This window comes from Bombus vancouverensis, chromosome 9, assembly GCF_051014615.1.
Source record: "Bombus vancouverensis nearcticus chromosome 9, iyBomVanc1_principal, whole genome shotgun sequence".
Classification (NCBI taxonomy): domain Eukaryota; kingdom Metazoa; phylum Arthropoda; class Insecta; order Hymenoptera; family Apidae; genus Bombus; species Bombus vancouverensis.
The window spans coordinates 5,297,777-5,313,897 of NC_134919.1; the positions used below are offsets into that span (position 1 = coordinate 5,297,777).

Sequence of the window (16,121 nt, forward strand, 5' to 3'; positions counted from 1 at the left end):
GTCTTACTGCTCTCTTCCTCTCAAGCAATTTGAACCTCCATTCTGTTTCTTCCTATTTTATTCTTACTCCTAAAGAGAAATTCTATCAGCATCAACTTATCAAACGGTTTTTATCGTTTCGCGCAGCAATAGTGGATGGTAAAAATTCTTCTCGGAGAAATTGCACGGTGTTTCGTTTGGTAAAGTGTAGCATGGCGCTAATGCGTGGTAATTCGAGACGCGAGAAGACCTCGAGTGCCGTTGCTGGTGCGAAAGACTGAGCGAAATCAAGCGTCTGAGGATCGTGCACGTGCGTGTGGGCGCGAGAAAAAATGAGGGGATCGGGAAAGCGAGCCGCGGAGAAAGCAGTCGACGGTTGTTGACGATAACGAGATTAGCCAGAACATAGAAGGGGCTTCGTGGCTTGGTACCATTGCCTTCGTCGACTACGTGATCGCGAATAAAACTCCCCAAGTCAGTGATAAATCGGTAATAGGAAATTTAAAGGATCCTGGAAACATTACTCTCGATACTTTATTTGATCTTCTTTATGACACCCGATATATGTTATTATATTTGATCAAGTGCTTTTTTTGATATACCTTCATAATGGGGAAGATAGGTTGATTTATAGGATTTATAGGATCAAGTAGTAAAATAATGCATATAAGTAGGAATAAATAGAATCGCTTAAACAGAGTATTATTATAAGATAATTAGATAGTTAGAAATAACGTCGATTTAGCTACAAACAATTTATAGATATAATAAATATACTCACAATTACTACATAACTAGAGATCAAACGTAAAAAAGATTTTTGTGATTTAAAAAGGAATATGAATGTAAATAAGAAGGTTTAACATAAAGCTAGCAATACTTAGATTTCATATAAACTTTATAAAAGTACAAGAACTAGGAGAAAGAAAAATAACGACAAAAGACCTGTTAAGAATATCTTTGAAAATTGTTTTCATAAATAAAAAAGTATTCAATGATGTAATTTGTCTGAAAAAAAGTGATACCAAAAAATTAATGCAACGTTATAAATCTTCGGATTGATAGTGGATTCTTAATGTTTCACACACGTGAGCTACTCAATATTTATGCTAGTACTTTACTGAAAATAATTACAGCGTGTTATCTGATTGAAAACTATTAAAAGTCAACAAAATCCTAAATGTGCACACCAATTTTGTTTCTTAATATTCATTTATAATACGAATAAAAGCAGATTGAGAATCCTAGAAGAGTTGCAAGGTATTTTACAAAAGATTCAAGTAGAACGAGAAGAAAGATATACATATCGTCTTTAACATCTCACAACAAGATTAACCTAAACTTCCATTCGGATCCTAAAACAAGCAGAAGACATTCCTTCAAAAGTTTTTCCGTTTAAGAGAATTTTTGTCTACGGCGGCAATTTCGTTTCAGTGCACTGAGATTTCTTGAAAAGAAAAAGAAAGCGGGAAAGGGACAGAAGAAGAGGCATCGTAGAACGAACGCGTTAAATGAGTCCCTAGAGGGTGCGGGTGAAACGTACGAAGTGTCAGGCGTTTGGGAGTCGATTCTCAGACTGGCTGGCACGTGCAAGTTCTGCTCAAGGTAGACACACTGGTCGTGTACTATAACAGAAGCACGCACACAGGAACGTACCAAGGACGTGGCCTGGTTGGTTCGAGGAGACTGGGCTATAAGTTGCAGAGAGACAAGGCGACAACTAGCTAGAGGTTACACTCCTTGACGTACTTACCTCCAGGGAGCTGACCCCGTCCGTCTCGGCCAAGCTGCATTAAACCCTGCCGGATGTCCCTCAGTATCTGAAACAGGACAATAACGAGGGCGTGAATGAATCTCCGTTCGACTACGTGATTAGAATATACATTAATTTACAATGGAAAATTTGTTGAAATATTTTGAAATAGACTGAACCTGCAGCACGGTGACCCCACCACTCTGAACTCTTATTATAAAAATCTTGGTCCGCCACTGCATTATTATGAAAATATATTTATTTATTTATAATAGAACATTCCTTATCTGAACTTCATTTTTTTTTAATTTTTGAACTTGATTCAATCTGATTTAGTCGTGAGCGATTTCGTTTGTTGGAATTTCTTTAAATTGATTGAATCTGAACCATCTATAGACGGTTCCATCTATTGGGATTTTTTGAAGTTGGTTGAATTCTAACCACATTTATTATTGTATTATGCAAACGAAACTTTCCTCATAGGCCACGAAGAAATCAGCGAATTCTTATTATATAAATTTTTTGCCTTTCTATGGTGACTATATGGTTGTTCCTCGCATTGTAGAAGGAAAGTTGTTCAAATATCGATTCATCGATATACATTATATAGAATTTAAAATCTACAAATCCGTCAAATTGTAAAATTGTAGATGATCGTAATTTATATATTTTATTACTTTTCTATTTGTTTTCCTATGCTGTTTACCTATATCACGCGAAAGATTAAAATAAATAAGTTAAAAGAAGCACAGAAACAAAATATAATATTATAAAAAATACAAAGTTCCGTGTACAATAGTCCATCCCAGAGGATACATTGTTACAACGAAACATTGCCAACGTTCATCAGGAAGTTTGTAACGGAGAAAGAACGAAGGGTAGTCGTTGTATCGCGTCTACATGTACAGTTTATGGTAACGGCAGGCGGGGTCCGAATTTTAATTACGCGAAACTGACGATTCCATACACGCATATGCGAGAAAAGTTAGCCTGGTCCTTTCAGAGAATTGAAGGGATTGAAAAGGGGCCCCCCAGAAATTAGCCGAAACTGACTGGCTTCTCTTGGCCCTAGGCTACTCAAACAGGCAGAAAAAGATAGGAAGAAATAAAACGGAGAGTTTCCTTTGAGGTTGCGAACAATATGGAAATAAAGGTCTGTATCCGTGTAAAAGTTTTAGTGTCACTTCTACCTTCGAAGGTTTACTGCTCCCTAGGGAGGATCTTCTTTTCTTCCCTCCCTATTCCCTACCTTCTATTTTCTCCACCAACCGGTTGACTTCTCCTTTGCCACGCGAGAAACTGCGGGATAATCCCGTGGGCGACCACCTCGTCAACTATCCTCGTCATCATTCTCCCCTTTCTCCACTTTCTGCTTCTTTTCTTGTTCCAAGTATTATACACGTCATTGATATGACATTTTAGACGCGTAAGTTCAACTTTTACGCGGATAATTCGTGTCATTTGTTTAGTGTGAGAAGCTATTTCTTATTTCAGGGTTATTTGCGATTATATAGTACATACATAGTATACAGTTACATTACTATAGACGACTTCCGGATAGTAATTCAGTGAGAAGTTCGAAGTTGAATCATTGTTATTTTCTTATAATACTTGCTAATAACAAATGGTGGATGATCTCTAGACGGAGTTAAGATGACAAACGATTAAAACGAGATAAGTGACAGAAGTTAAGATTTCCAATAGAAATAAAGCATTTCTGTTAATCTCCCTACTAATGTCATTTATTGTTTGAGTAGTATTCATGGAAGAATATATATTTGATGGTATTATATTCAACGAAGATATGTTAGTACTCACAAACACGGATTAGTATCTTAGCTCTGTTTCTATTTTTATATTCCCTGATAGCTATAATTATTATAAGTAACAGAATATGTAATAAATACTCAAATATTTTTCTATGTCAAATGGAACTACAAAAAATATACCTGGATTTATTATATGTTTCATAGTAATAAGTACAATTATTCTTATTATAAATATTTGAATACAAATTAAATGAATAGTTATAACGTAAATGGACACGAGCAACACTAAGAACCCATGAGGGTAACACTTGATGATAATGCTACAGCATCGATCATACATATGTGATTCGCAAGCGTGATAATTATAGTCGGACGCATCGAATTCACACCTGTGTAGGAATTGAGGTGTTGAAACATAATTAACTAACCTGTTAACTCGAGAATTACTTGATCAGAAACAACTCCTATGCATGCAACTCCCAGTCCATACCAGAAACAGTTCCATTATTTCGTAATCTATTATTGAAGTGAATGACGAATCTACTTTTAAAAATAACTAACGTGTATAAAAAAACAGCTAGACAATATAGAAAAGCGAGATAAAATATCAAACCAATCTGAAAATGTATAGGTATAAGAGTGATGAAAAAAATGTGTAAAAAGCAAAGTCAATCAGTTCTGAGAATTTGTTTCTCAGATAAATCAATAGTAATAAAATGAGATAATATAGTAAAGAAATTTCGATAAAGTTCGTACTGAATTTTAGTCAGTAAATTGGATGACAAACTCTGCTATTACGAAGCAGCTTAGAAACTTTTGTCAAATAATCCCAGATGATCCAGTTGGTCCCTCACGTTGCCCGTTCCAAATCTTGACCAGTCCTTTCCGCAAACTTCAACGATACCATTCCGACTTCCCTCTCGAGCTACGAGCTCCTTTACGAGTTTCAACTTCCTTCCACATGTGTTTCGTCCATCTCACTCGAACAGGAGGAAAAGGGGATTAGTGCTTTTAAAAAGTTATCAGTAATCTTCTGCGAGACTGGCCTTATTACTCAAGGTGTACACCAATCTTATCTCCATGTGATAATTTTGATACAATTATCACAGCACTTACTGCTTATTATATTATTACACATAATATTATATATATTATGTATACATGTATTGTATATAATATAATATGTAATATATTACGTATAATATATTATATATAATAATATAATTAATCAAGATATATCAAAATATTTTCATCACCAATTTAGTTGAAATTTTGCATACTCGCTCTCTTTTTATACAAAAATAGCCCGTTATAGTATTATTATAAGAGTATACTCAATATTTGCGAAAATATGTTATATTTTTCGAAATCTTCATGATTCAAGATTCATTATTCTATTAAAGTAGAATAGAAGTATTTAAAAATCAATATGTTTATGCAGGATTTCAAGTCTAAAATCTCAGCTAGATTATTTCTCATAATCAATTTCAAATAAAATTAGTAGAGAATTGCGGAGGGCAGATTGGGTTTTTAATAAGTTCTATCACCTTCTGCCGTCATTTATTGTGTAAATTATTTTTAAATTTATTCTGTTCTTAAATTATTCGACAATTAAATTATCCTCGTTTTAATTGTCTCTATATTATTCCCAAAATTTATTCGATGAAATTGTGAGAAAGATATATACATACGTTGCATTCGCAATATGCTGTGATTCGATAAAATAATTGTCTTTATATAATACTTTGTTATATCATTTATACGATTGTGCTTTAATTGTCAATTGCTCATTAATCATTACAATTAATTATATCTTATAGATAATACTAATGGCAAAATATATAACATATCTAGAGGAAAATAATATAATTTTCAAGATATAAAGGTTGATAAGCTTTTGATAAGAACGATAACAAAACTAAAAGCTGAACCAATGCACCATTAAATTGATCATGCTTATTGCTTTTATTCGTTTCTCTTATGAATTGAATCTAACTCACTTCCTTTCTTTGGTATTCGTACAAACAAAAATTCATTAGTATATAAAAAAAAAGGAAGAGTGAACATTAATTTAAATTGCACTCACCTCTTCGTGTTCTTTATGAAATCGTTCCTTCTTTCTCAGCGCCTCTTGAACCTTCAGCTGGAAAATATAAACCAGTAAAGTCTTCTCTACATACCGTATTGACCAAAAATTCAATAATAGTACGAACAGATATTTCAAAACTTTTGAAGAATTTTATATAAAACAAACGTACTTAGGTGAATCAATTTCAATTAAGATAACAAAAGACGTGGATAATTAAGATAACAAAAAACTCGCAATCTTTTTTTTTTAAAGAATTACAATGTTTAATAAAACGAACAAATTAGACAAAATTATTAATTAAATTTTATATTTCAATTTTCCATTATCTCTGATAAAATGAAAACTGTAACTTATAAGTTATCATTTAATATTTATAAAATATAAATGATACATATAAATGAAAATCATACCCTATGTATGGTTTCCTCGAAGCTATTTGGCTGACCACCGTTCATTTGCAAATATCTTAATCGATCGTAATCTCTTGGATCCACCATAGAACGTAAAATTGTGTGTCCCATATCTGGTCCCAAGCCTAATCCACTTTGCAGAACACTATCTGGTGTGTCCACCTATCATTAACAAATCGAACAATACAATATTATTTAAAGTTTATATGCAACAACATTTTCTTACATATAGATTTTTATAACTTTGCCTTTATTTAAATATGAATTATTCTACGACATTTGTGACAGTGTAAGTAAAAAATAAACTATGAGAGGATATAATCGTTTTACTTCATTACGCTACAGAATGGTAAATTCCAGGAATAACCGAATGAAACCAAAACACTGTGTACGAAATTATTTAAGGAGCGTGTAATTAGGAATCATAATGAAAGTATGAAATAGTGTTTCGTTCTGCACATCATTAGTCGAATAATTAAGACAGAGACTGGAGTATTTTGACAGTGATAACTTGAGGCAAAACGTTCTAGGCGTTTGTAAAGAGCGTTCTGCTGCGAACGTGATTTTAACTAGAAAATTCATCTCTGCCGCGAAATTATATGGGACATTAAATAATAAATGTCATATACAGAATATTTTAAAAAAGAAAGGGTAATGAAACATCATGGTGAACATAATAATAATGATTAATAATTATCAATAATGGAACACTTTCTTCATCAGAATATCTTAATTTGACAGTGAAAAATATCATAAATATTTTAGTAATAGAATTAAAAAATCCGAAAACGGTAATAATTACGAATGGAATATAATTGGGTAAGGTTGAACAAAAAGGAACAAATGGCAATTGCAAAACAGGAAATCAAAATTTGTGAGGTGTGACATGGACAGAGAAAAAAATCATTTTCACGAACGCAAAGGTTATTATCTCCTGGCTGAAATTTAATTAAACCGCGTGGCATTTATGTTAAACGGATTAAAACCATTTGTTTGCGTTCACAGGCTGAACTTCGCAAATACAACGGTAGAGGTACAATTCCTAAGACTGAATAATTCCAAGAGACAAGACTGGGAATTTACGTGATTGTTCCCTGTTTACTGGCAGCATGTTGACTTTTACCATACTACGCCATATGTATAGCTAAGATGAAGGAAAAGTGAATATATTATGCAACCAACATAGAAGCTACTATTGAAAAATCTGTCAACTCTTGTCAAAAACAAGGTACGTAGCGATAAAGCTCGGAACACGACAAAACGAATCTAACATAAGTACTATATTCTAAAATATACTTCATTAAAATTTACATTCTATGTGTTTTTTTATATATCATCTATAAATTTTACTTAATTTATTTTTATTTTATGAAGCTAATATATAAATTTATATTCTATGCATTTCATAAAAGTATAGTATTCGCTACATTTTTTACTTTCATTAATTTTATTCGTCTCAAAAAAATCATTTTTATTGTAATGAAAAGTATTACAAAGTTAATGTGCTTTATACCGAGATAACTAAAATTCTGTTTTATTAGATTTTTGTTATTTAGTATAGTAGGAAATATATATTATTATAGGACTTTATATAAATATGCCTTATTTAAATACAAATGGTCTTTTTTATGAAGTCTGTAGACTTCTGAGATTAATTATAATAAATATAAAATGCTCAATAATAAATCCAGTTGTCTGAACTCGACCAAAACAAAACTATGATATTAATTAATTAAAGAAATCATTTATTCATTCGGGAAACTTTTACGGGTCACATTGCAATTTATGAGTTTTCGGTTCTTGGAGGTGAATAAAAACTAGACGCCAGTGGGCAACGACAGTTTTATCATGCGGTTCAAATCCATCAACAGGATAATGCCCGTATAAATCCGTCATAGACATGCACCATTAACGAGCATTTAATTCTAGGAATTCGAGCCGCAACGGACGAAAATCACGGAGAAATCTGTATATTAAAAGAGGGTTTGTCTTACCCAGCACTGGAAAATCTGTTTAACTTTTAGAACTCGCTATTAGACGCAGTATGGCCAATGAGCTTTGACTCGTGTAAACCAACAAACTCTGTGTGTTACGAGTTTATAGCACACCTAAAATTCTTCCGGCAAAATTTTATTATTGAACCGGAAAAGTGCAGCACTAGTCGGTTACGTAATATTGAAACATTTTGGTTCGTAAAGTTGATATTAACAAATACTTGGCAACTTTCGATTTGTGGAATTTCCTTAGCTTATTGTTAAATTAAATTGCTGAGATAAATATAGAGGGTGAGCGAAGACACTGTAGTATGTTATGTTATAAATATTAAAATTTATATACAAATTGTATGATTCTAACAAAAATTAAAATTAAGATATTTATAGTCACCGAAGTATCTTTTATTAATTTCAATGATTGTCTTTCATTTTTTAGTCATTCTGTGTTTCATTAGTTCCTGTCGCCCTTGGATCTCGAATTTTATTTCTAGAAATTTTCTATTATTTAGAGTAAACACGGTAGAGATGGATCAGGTTTTTAGAAACACTCAAAAATCGAGCATTTTAGGAATATTATATATTTTTCACTCGTGGGTTTATGTAGTGAACGATCCTTCTTGAAGTATGTAAGAATCGCAGCATAATATTTTCATAAATAACTACAGAAAGAGGAAAATAAAATTTTAGCTTCTGGGCTATTCCTTGCACTACGGGTGAGATGGGCCATTTTCACGTAAGTTATAATCGCTCATGAAATTGGTTTGCGGTAACTACTTTTATTGGAAAAGCTTTTTTAATAAGGAGAAAAGAAGACTCTCTATTATTATCTACTATCACAACTACTATTATTACAGAAGTACAAAATATACTACTTATAAAAATATATAAAAAACATTTTTAGATACTATGAAAGTTATTTATTAAACACTTGTTTTTTTTCCTTTTTTGCCACAATGCTCAGACACAATTTTAAATATCGGACATCCTTCAGGAATACATCGAGAAAAGACAACACATTTAATTCAATCATCTTCTTTCGTCGAATCATTATAGTTTTCACCGTATCTGATGCATACATCTCCGTTCCAGTTCTCAAAATCATCATCAATTTGTTGTTTTGTTTGAAGGATGTTTAATTAAATTTAATTAAAACACCTCTAATTAAATCAATTCAAAAGACGTACGCCTAACGGATATTTTTTAAATTAGATACGTACTCCGTTTTTTCCGGACTCACTTATATTGAAAAAGCGACTGAAAATAAGAAGGTAAGTAAGGAATAAAATCGCTTGAAATTTTCACAAAAGGTATATTGAGAGCATTTTAATCATTTAAATAGAATAGATTAATTTATCTTCTACCATCAGTTCATCCAATGGTCTTCGTACTTTTTACTTCGCAACAAGCTTCTAAATTATTCATTCATTTCGTAGTAATTATGTATAAAAGAAATTTTTAAGGAACGAGTCTTGTAATATAACATTAACTAATTAGTTGCAAAGTGAAATGTGTATAAAAGTAAAAGCGAGATAAATAAGTTATTTATGTACTATGTAGTGCATTCTTCTCCTCACTATGTTAATAATGGGCTATCATATTTTTATGTAAAGCTTTACTGAAGTTTGAAAACAGATCACTAGTATTTTTATATTAAAATTGATACAGAATTAAGAAATAATTAATCAATTTGACCCGTTCCAATTGTTAATTTTCCAATTAATGAGGAACAAGATCCCTTCTGGAAATATTATTCGATTATAAATTCGATGTTGAAGTTCGTAAAATAAATTTGTAGTAACAACTCACATTTTTATCTCATTTCTTTGGCAGTATCTTTTACGAGACTACACCAAGAAATGATAAATTAATGAAAGTGGCGACAATTTCCTTCGCTCCAATTTACAATAATTAGTGTAATTGTACGGTATCTAATGCCATGATATTAATCCTAAGACCACTGTAATACGAAAAGTAGCTAATTTTCTGCAGTATATTTAACGAGTAATTTTAGCTGGACAAAGATATGCGTATATAACACTTGCTATTCTTTTCGTCGGAAGTAAATGTACAATATGTTATTACAATAAAGAAGTTTCATTTCTGAAAAGTATCGAGTAGGCTGAAGCGATAGAAATAAATTGTGCTATCCAATCACACAATAAAATTGAACTTATCAGTAAATAATAAAAATCAAATAAAATCAATAAACGTAACGATTACCAAATATGTTCAGCTCTTCTAATTCAAAATTCATTGTTTCCATGTGTATTTTTATGGAAAAAAAAATTAATTTAGATTTCATAAAATTAAATTGAACTCATGGTAAGTATAATAAATGGAACGAAAAAAATTAGATAGGGCAAAGTTATGAAAATAGCGGGAGTAGCAAATTCAAGATGGAATTCCACCAAACGTACACCTAGGTCTAAGCGTGTGTTCTTCAATATTGGAAGCTGGCACCGCAAAAATTCTAGTCAGAGCTCTAAAATAAAAGTGCTTGTCAATAAAGAATCCAGTAAGGGCTTTCATGGGTATTGGGTATCGTTCCTATACAATACAACAATTTCAGAAAGAAAATAACTGAAAAATAATGTATTTATACGATATATTAAATAGCATTATCATAACAGTTTTAGCGCGTTTATCATCTTTCAATACATATAAAATTATTTTATTATTTAAAACATTTAAAACAGCACTCTAAATTGTTAAAAAAAATAATCTTATTATATTCTAATGAAATCAGTATATAATATTCATTTTTCGATATTATATAAGAAATTTATACAATGTTGTAATATTATAAAAATAAGACTGCAAAGAATATATCTGGAAAATTGAAATAAAAATAATGACAATACATGTCATAGTTGTGATATTTGATCATTATGAAACAATTACGGTGAATCGTTCTATTCAAAAACGCCATAGAATAGAATGTTACTACATGAAAATTTTCTTAAAGGAACACGTTATTCGAGGCACGCGGTTTCCAGTTCAAAATTACAAAAGCAGCGACCGCACGAAATGCACGTCCTTCGATATCCCAGGCAGCTATTGCAAAGAGATTCTAGTCACGAGCCTCGACATGTCACTCAGGTAAAAGCGTTTTGCAGCGAAGAAATCTGTGGCTTCCTTAAATCTGATGAAGGTATTGCGACAATGTTATAAATTTTACTTGAAATTGCAACTAAATGTAAAATGTTTCTTGCTTGTTTAAACTTTTAAAAAATGACAATACATATATAATATAACATTCAGATACATATAAGAAAGATACATGTAAGATACATATATAATATAAATATTTTTATATCAAGATTTTATATTAATATATTCTTTTATAAGACACTGAAATTTTACATATTTTATATTTATCATTTTATTTACTTAAACAGAAATTAATGAACTAGACAAAAAATTGACCGATACGATAATATAAGGTATATTTCATTCTTTATTTTGTTTCTTATGAGAAAATTCGCGAAGAAACTTGTTATTTTTGAAAGAACAAGAAAATAGCGAAAACTTCATATGGTACACTTATCCGACATAATAGTAGGTTGTTCGAAAAGTGTCTTTCTTTTACAGACACGTCTTTTACAACGACGCATCTTTATACAAACATGAAACCTAATCTGTCAAACACTGTGATCTTTATTTTGATAGAACAAAATGGATCACACGTAATTCTATAAAATAATATAAAACGAAAAATGTTGTGCATCCGTTATCTCCTTATAAAACGAAACAAACATTTCGGACGACCTAGTAGATCTACAATTCTTACATATCGATAATGTTATCTTATCGAAAACTTTTCAGCTCTCTTTTTACATCAATCAATTTAGAATTTTATCAGCTCTTAGGTTCATCGCGAAATTTTTAATCTGTCAGAACATTAATAATGATCATTTAGTTTATCATATATCATTTTTGATTTAGTTGTTTGTCTATTGTATGATTTAGTAATTTGCTTCAGTATAAAATATCGGTCACCTCTTGTAAATTCGGTTGTATCCTACAAGGTTGCTCGCATAACTGGAAACAGTTCAATAATTCGGAAACTACGCCACTGCCTTTAATCTTTCTGGGCTCAAATTTTATAGGTCCTAGGGGCCTTTACATATGTGTCAGAGTTGATTCATATTCATACCCCGTAGGGGCTGAAACGAGGGTCGACTTAGAAATTTCAAATGGGAGAACCTATATAAATTTGTTTGTAAATAGTATGAATTTACCCCGTCTTAATTTTTTGATTTTATCCTGCATGAATTTCCAAAAAGAATGAACTATATTAAAGACTGGTGAATCTGAAAATCGATGAAATTCAGAAATTTTTTCACGACTTGATTATGCGCATTCCAGAAAATTGAGAAAATAAGATAGTCTCATTTAAACAGTATTTATTTTTCCTACAGGACGATTCTGTTAATAATTAAAATGTATCGTGCAACTTCTAGTTTTGTGAGACTATCATATTATAAAGAAAAAGAAACGAATACGTACGTTCCATAAACAAAAATGATAAAAAATAAATAGTTACACAAGCCAGATGTTAGGAAATAAAAGTGGTACGTGGAACATAAGGTGTACGAGTTATAAAGAAGCTAGATAGTATGTGAAGCCAAAACCGTGACAGTGGTTTCTGTTTACTGAAAGGATGGGGGTAATCTCTGCAAACGTCACCAAAACTACGTACACGTCGAGGACTATGTGTGTATATCGTAACTACCTAATAAAACTCGAATCTACGACGTGGCGTCGCGACGGCTCGCGTTAATGTCTCGCGAGACAGGCAACGAGTTAGGCCATGTGACGTTGACACGCTGCGGGGAAAATTGTTGACGTGGTAACGCGGATTTCCACGTGATAAAACGTGTGCTACACCACACCGAAACAAATCCTTATTGAACAGTAAAAATTTTATTTTCTTTCGTAGAAAAGTAATCTTAACATTCGTTTCTACGGAAAATTAAATTCTTTGCAAGGTATAAGATTTCTTGCAAAGTGGTTAACTCGACGTGTATTATTCATCCTTCTATTGTCACATTTGTATCACGTTTGTGTCATTCGTGGTATTAAATGTCTTATACATTCATCAAAACACTGTTCCCATTGATAAGTAGATTACCGATATTTTTAGAAATTTGTATTTCTATGAATACAATCTGTAGAAATGAAAAGAATAGAGAAAAGAATTGTTTGAGTATAATTTACAATAATATATAGCCGACGAATTTTAAGAAATAGAATATAAACGAGAAATTTAAAAAATTGAATGTGAATGGAAATTGTTTGATGTAATTAAAAAGAAATTTTCGCATTTTCAAATTACCCACAAATGAATAAGAATCCGCAGTCTACAGATAAGTATGAAATATTTTTCCGTGCATTTTCGAAAAAGCGAAGTAAATTTTTTGTGCGCAATAGTACTTTACTTTGGGTAATATCTGGACATAGAAATATCACACACATATATACATCTAGGTATCTTTCAACCGATACAGAAAATCGTTCAGGATACATCGATGCAAATGAAACGGCATGGTCACGGAAAGAGCTATGGTTCTCGTCAAAATGTTTTACGCGATATGGAAGATATATGTCATGAGTATGCAATCATATTTCATGCAAATTTAGTAAGCTGTCTTGCGACAAGTAGCTCACAATGCCGATTTCAGTACGTTTTGTCACGACAATTGAACAGATGGTACATATATCCATTTTGTCGCTCTTCATTCTTCTATCTGTCCTGATATCAATGAATTTGTTAATATATTCCTGTTTGCATATTCTTATTAGATGTCATTTTAAGCTTTTATTAACGAATTTTTTACAGAATAATATTAAACATATTTTTTCTGTTTTCTTTGTCTGTGCAATTAAAAAATTATCCCAACAAAATTGTAATAAATATCGTATGGTATAGATTAAACACAGAATATAGCTAGGATAGAATTTTGAAATTTATTTAATCTTACTGATGTTCAATATTTGGATTGATTCTTCCTGACTTCAACTTTGATAGGTTCCTTTTAAATAGATTACTTGTTAACACTAAATATAATATACTATAATTACAAAAGGTTGAATTTTTGAGACTATATTTATCGAGGCAACGTATATTTTATGGAAAGGAAGATGGATTGTTTTAATAATGCATGAGCGATGAAATACGTAGATTTATCGATAAATCATCAGATATAAAATTAAAGAGATATAAAATATACCAAATAAGTGATAGAATAAGTAGATTTATCCATAAGTGATCAGAGATTAAATAAATATAGAATAAGCTATGCTACTCCATTATTTAATAACAGCTTTGTTCGCGACTGACACAAGTAAAATACGAAATATAACGCCAATACACTTTTTTGTTTCAACTGTATTGTTCATTGTTATTTCTACCTCACAATCTACATAAATAATTAGTTTAGATCGCATAATAGAACTTTCAGATTGTAATATGGGTTGCCGCAGTAGCTGCAACTCGTTTCGAGGTTATTTCTGTTGGCAAAACAGCTCTTTTGGAATAATATACGCGTAATTGGTTGTAACCAATTTAATTAAAGTTGAACCGTTTAAACGGCACGCTTTCCTGTATGAAACTTCAGATAAGCGAGAACATAGTTAAGCAAGCAGTTGGATGACTAAGCATATTATCGTTTAGATTCTTTATAACCATAACTGCATAATGTGGTAAACACTGCGGAACTTTGATTCTCGAGTTAAAAGCACATTCTCGTAATGATAATTAGATACTCTATACCAATGTGTGAACTTAGTTTGTGAATTACTTAATATACTTCATACAAATACATGTTAATCAACATTTTGAGAGATTGAATGTTTTCAGTTTCAATAGTTTTTCACACGCAATATGATTGCAATTTTATATTATTGCGAATTTGCCTGAAACATAGAATTAAGAATTATAGAAATAAAGTATTAACACTTTGGAAGATATTAATCAGATAGTTAGACAAAATTATTATTTTGTTTGAAATAACAGGAATTACAAAGCTCGAAACCTACAATCAAAGTATAATTGAAGGAAATACATATTAGCAAGATAGTTTGAAAAAAAAACATAATTGCTACATAGAAAATAATAGTATCAAGAAAATAATTGAAGAAGTCCAATAAATATATTTTTGCGAATTTCAGTAACCGACGACATTATAATAGTGTAAATTGTATTTCATATCTTGTAGACAAATCTATTTATTCCCATTACTCTTTCAATTAGTATACTTAATTGCGTATATTTATTGCTTCAGAGACGTAATGTTTAATCAATAATGATTTATATTATTCTCATGATGCTGTATTTTAATATCTGTTCGTTTTTCTTTCTAAATATTTTAAAAACGCAATTTTTTGAAACTATTTTTAAGAGAAGGTCAGCTAAAAGTTAAAAATCTAAATAGCCTGCAATTTATTGGTGCATTTTCAAAATCCACTAGTGCCAAGTAATTCCTAAAACATTTTTTAAAAATTCAAGTCACAAATATATTTTCTCAGTTCGATAGTCTATAATTTATCAACGTGCACTGGCAGCAGTTTTCAGAGATCAATTCTAAACCTGGCTGTCCATGCGCGCCTGATCGACGCGTAACATTTAAATTGCACGTAATTCAGTAATGAATTAACGCGTTGAATCTCGACCGTATAATTTACGCGCAGCGGTTCATTTTCGTTCTACGCTTTTATCGGGAATCGGCGATTTTAAACACGAGACACAGGAAATGCACAATCAACGAATTATTCATCCAAAATGTATTGTTTTTTACATGTTAATCGTGAACATTGATTTATTTCGATAACGGTTTAGTATTTAATTGCGATTCTCTTAATCGTAAACGTACAGTAGATTCTCTTATCAAATAAACACAGTTTAATTTATATTTCTGAAATAAATTTGCTTACTGAGGTATCTGATAAATTCGGTTACTTTCGTTTAAAAGCAATATTTCACCACTTATCTGACAATGAGTCATCTCAGATTTATAGACCGACCGTTCTATGGTTTGGACGTTTCTCATGATAATTTTCTTATTACATTCTCTTGATGGTTCGCGCAATTATTGTCAAAATGTTAAAAGAGCTAGCTTATTAAGG

The 16,121-nt window shown here is 31.2% G+C and overlaps 1 protein-coding gene across 2 annotated transcripts in view; it reads right to left on the reverse strand.

Moving 5' to 3' along the window:
* The window catches only part of LOC117163447 (uncharacterized), a 371,317-nt gene that overhangs the window by 17,993 nt on the left and 337,203 nt on the right, over positions 1 to 16,121 (reverse strand). For both annotated transcript variants that reach the window (XM_033345729.2, XM_033345728.2), the window contains exons 6-8: positions 6,001 to 6,162; positions 5,588 to 5,644; positions 1,733 to 1,799 (exon numbers count right to left, since the gene is read on the reverse strand). In XM_033345729.2, the coding sequence (XP_033201620.1) occupies positions 1,733 to 1,799; positions 5,588 to 5,644; positions 6,001 to 6,162 (286 nt within the window). The remainder of the gene's footprint in view (positions 1 to 1,732; positions 1,800 to 5,587; positions 5,645 to 6,000; positions 6,163 to 16,121) is intronic.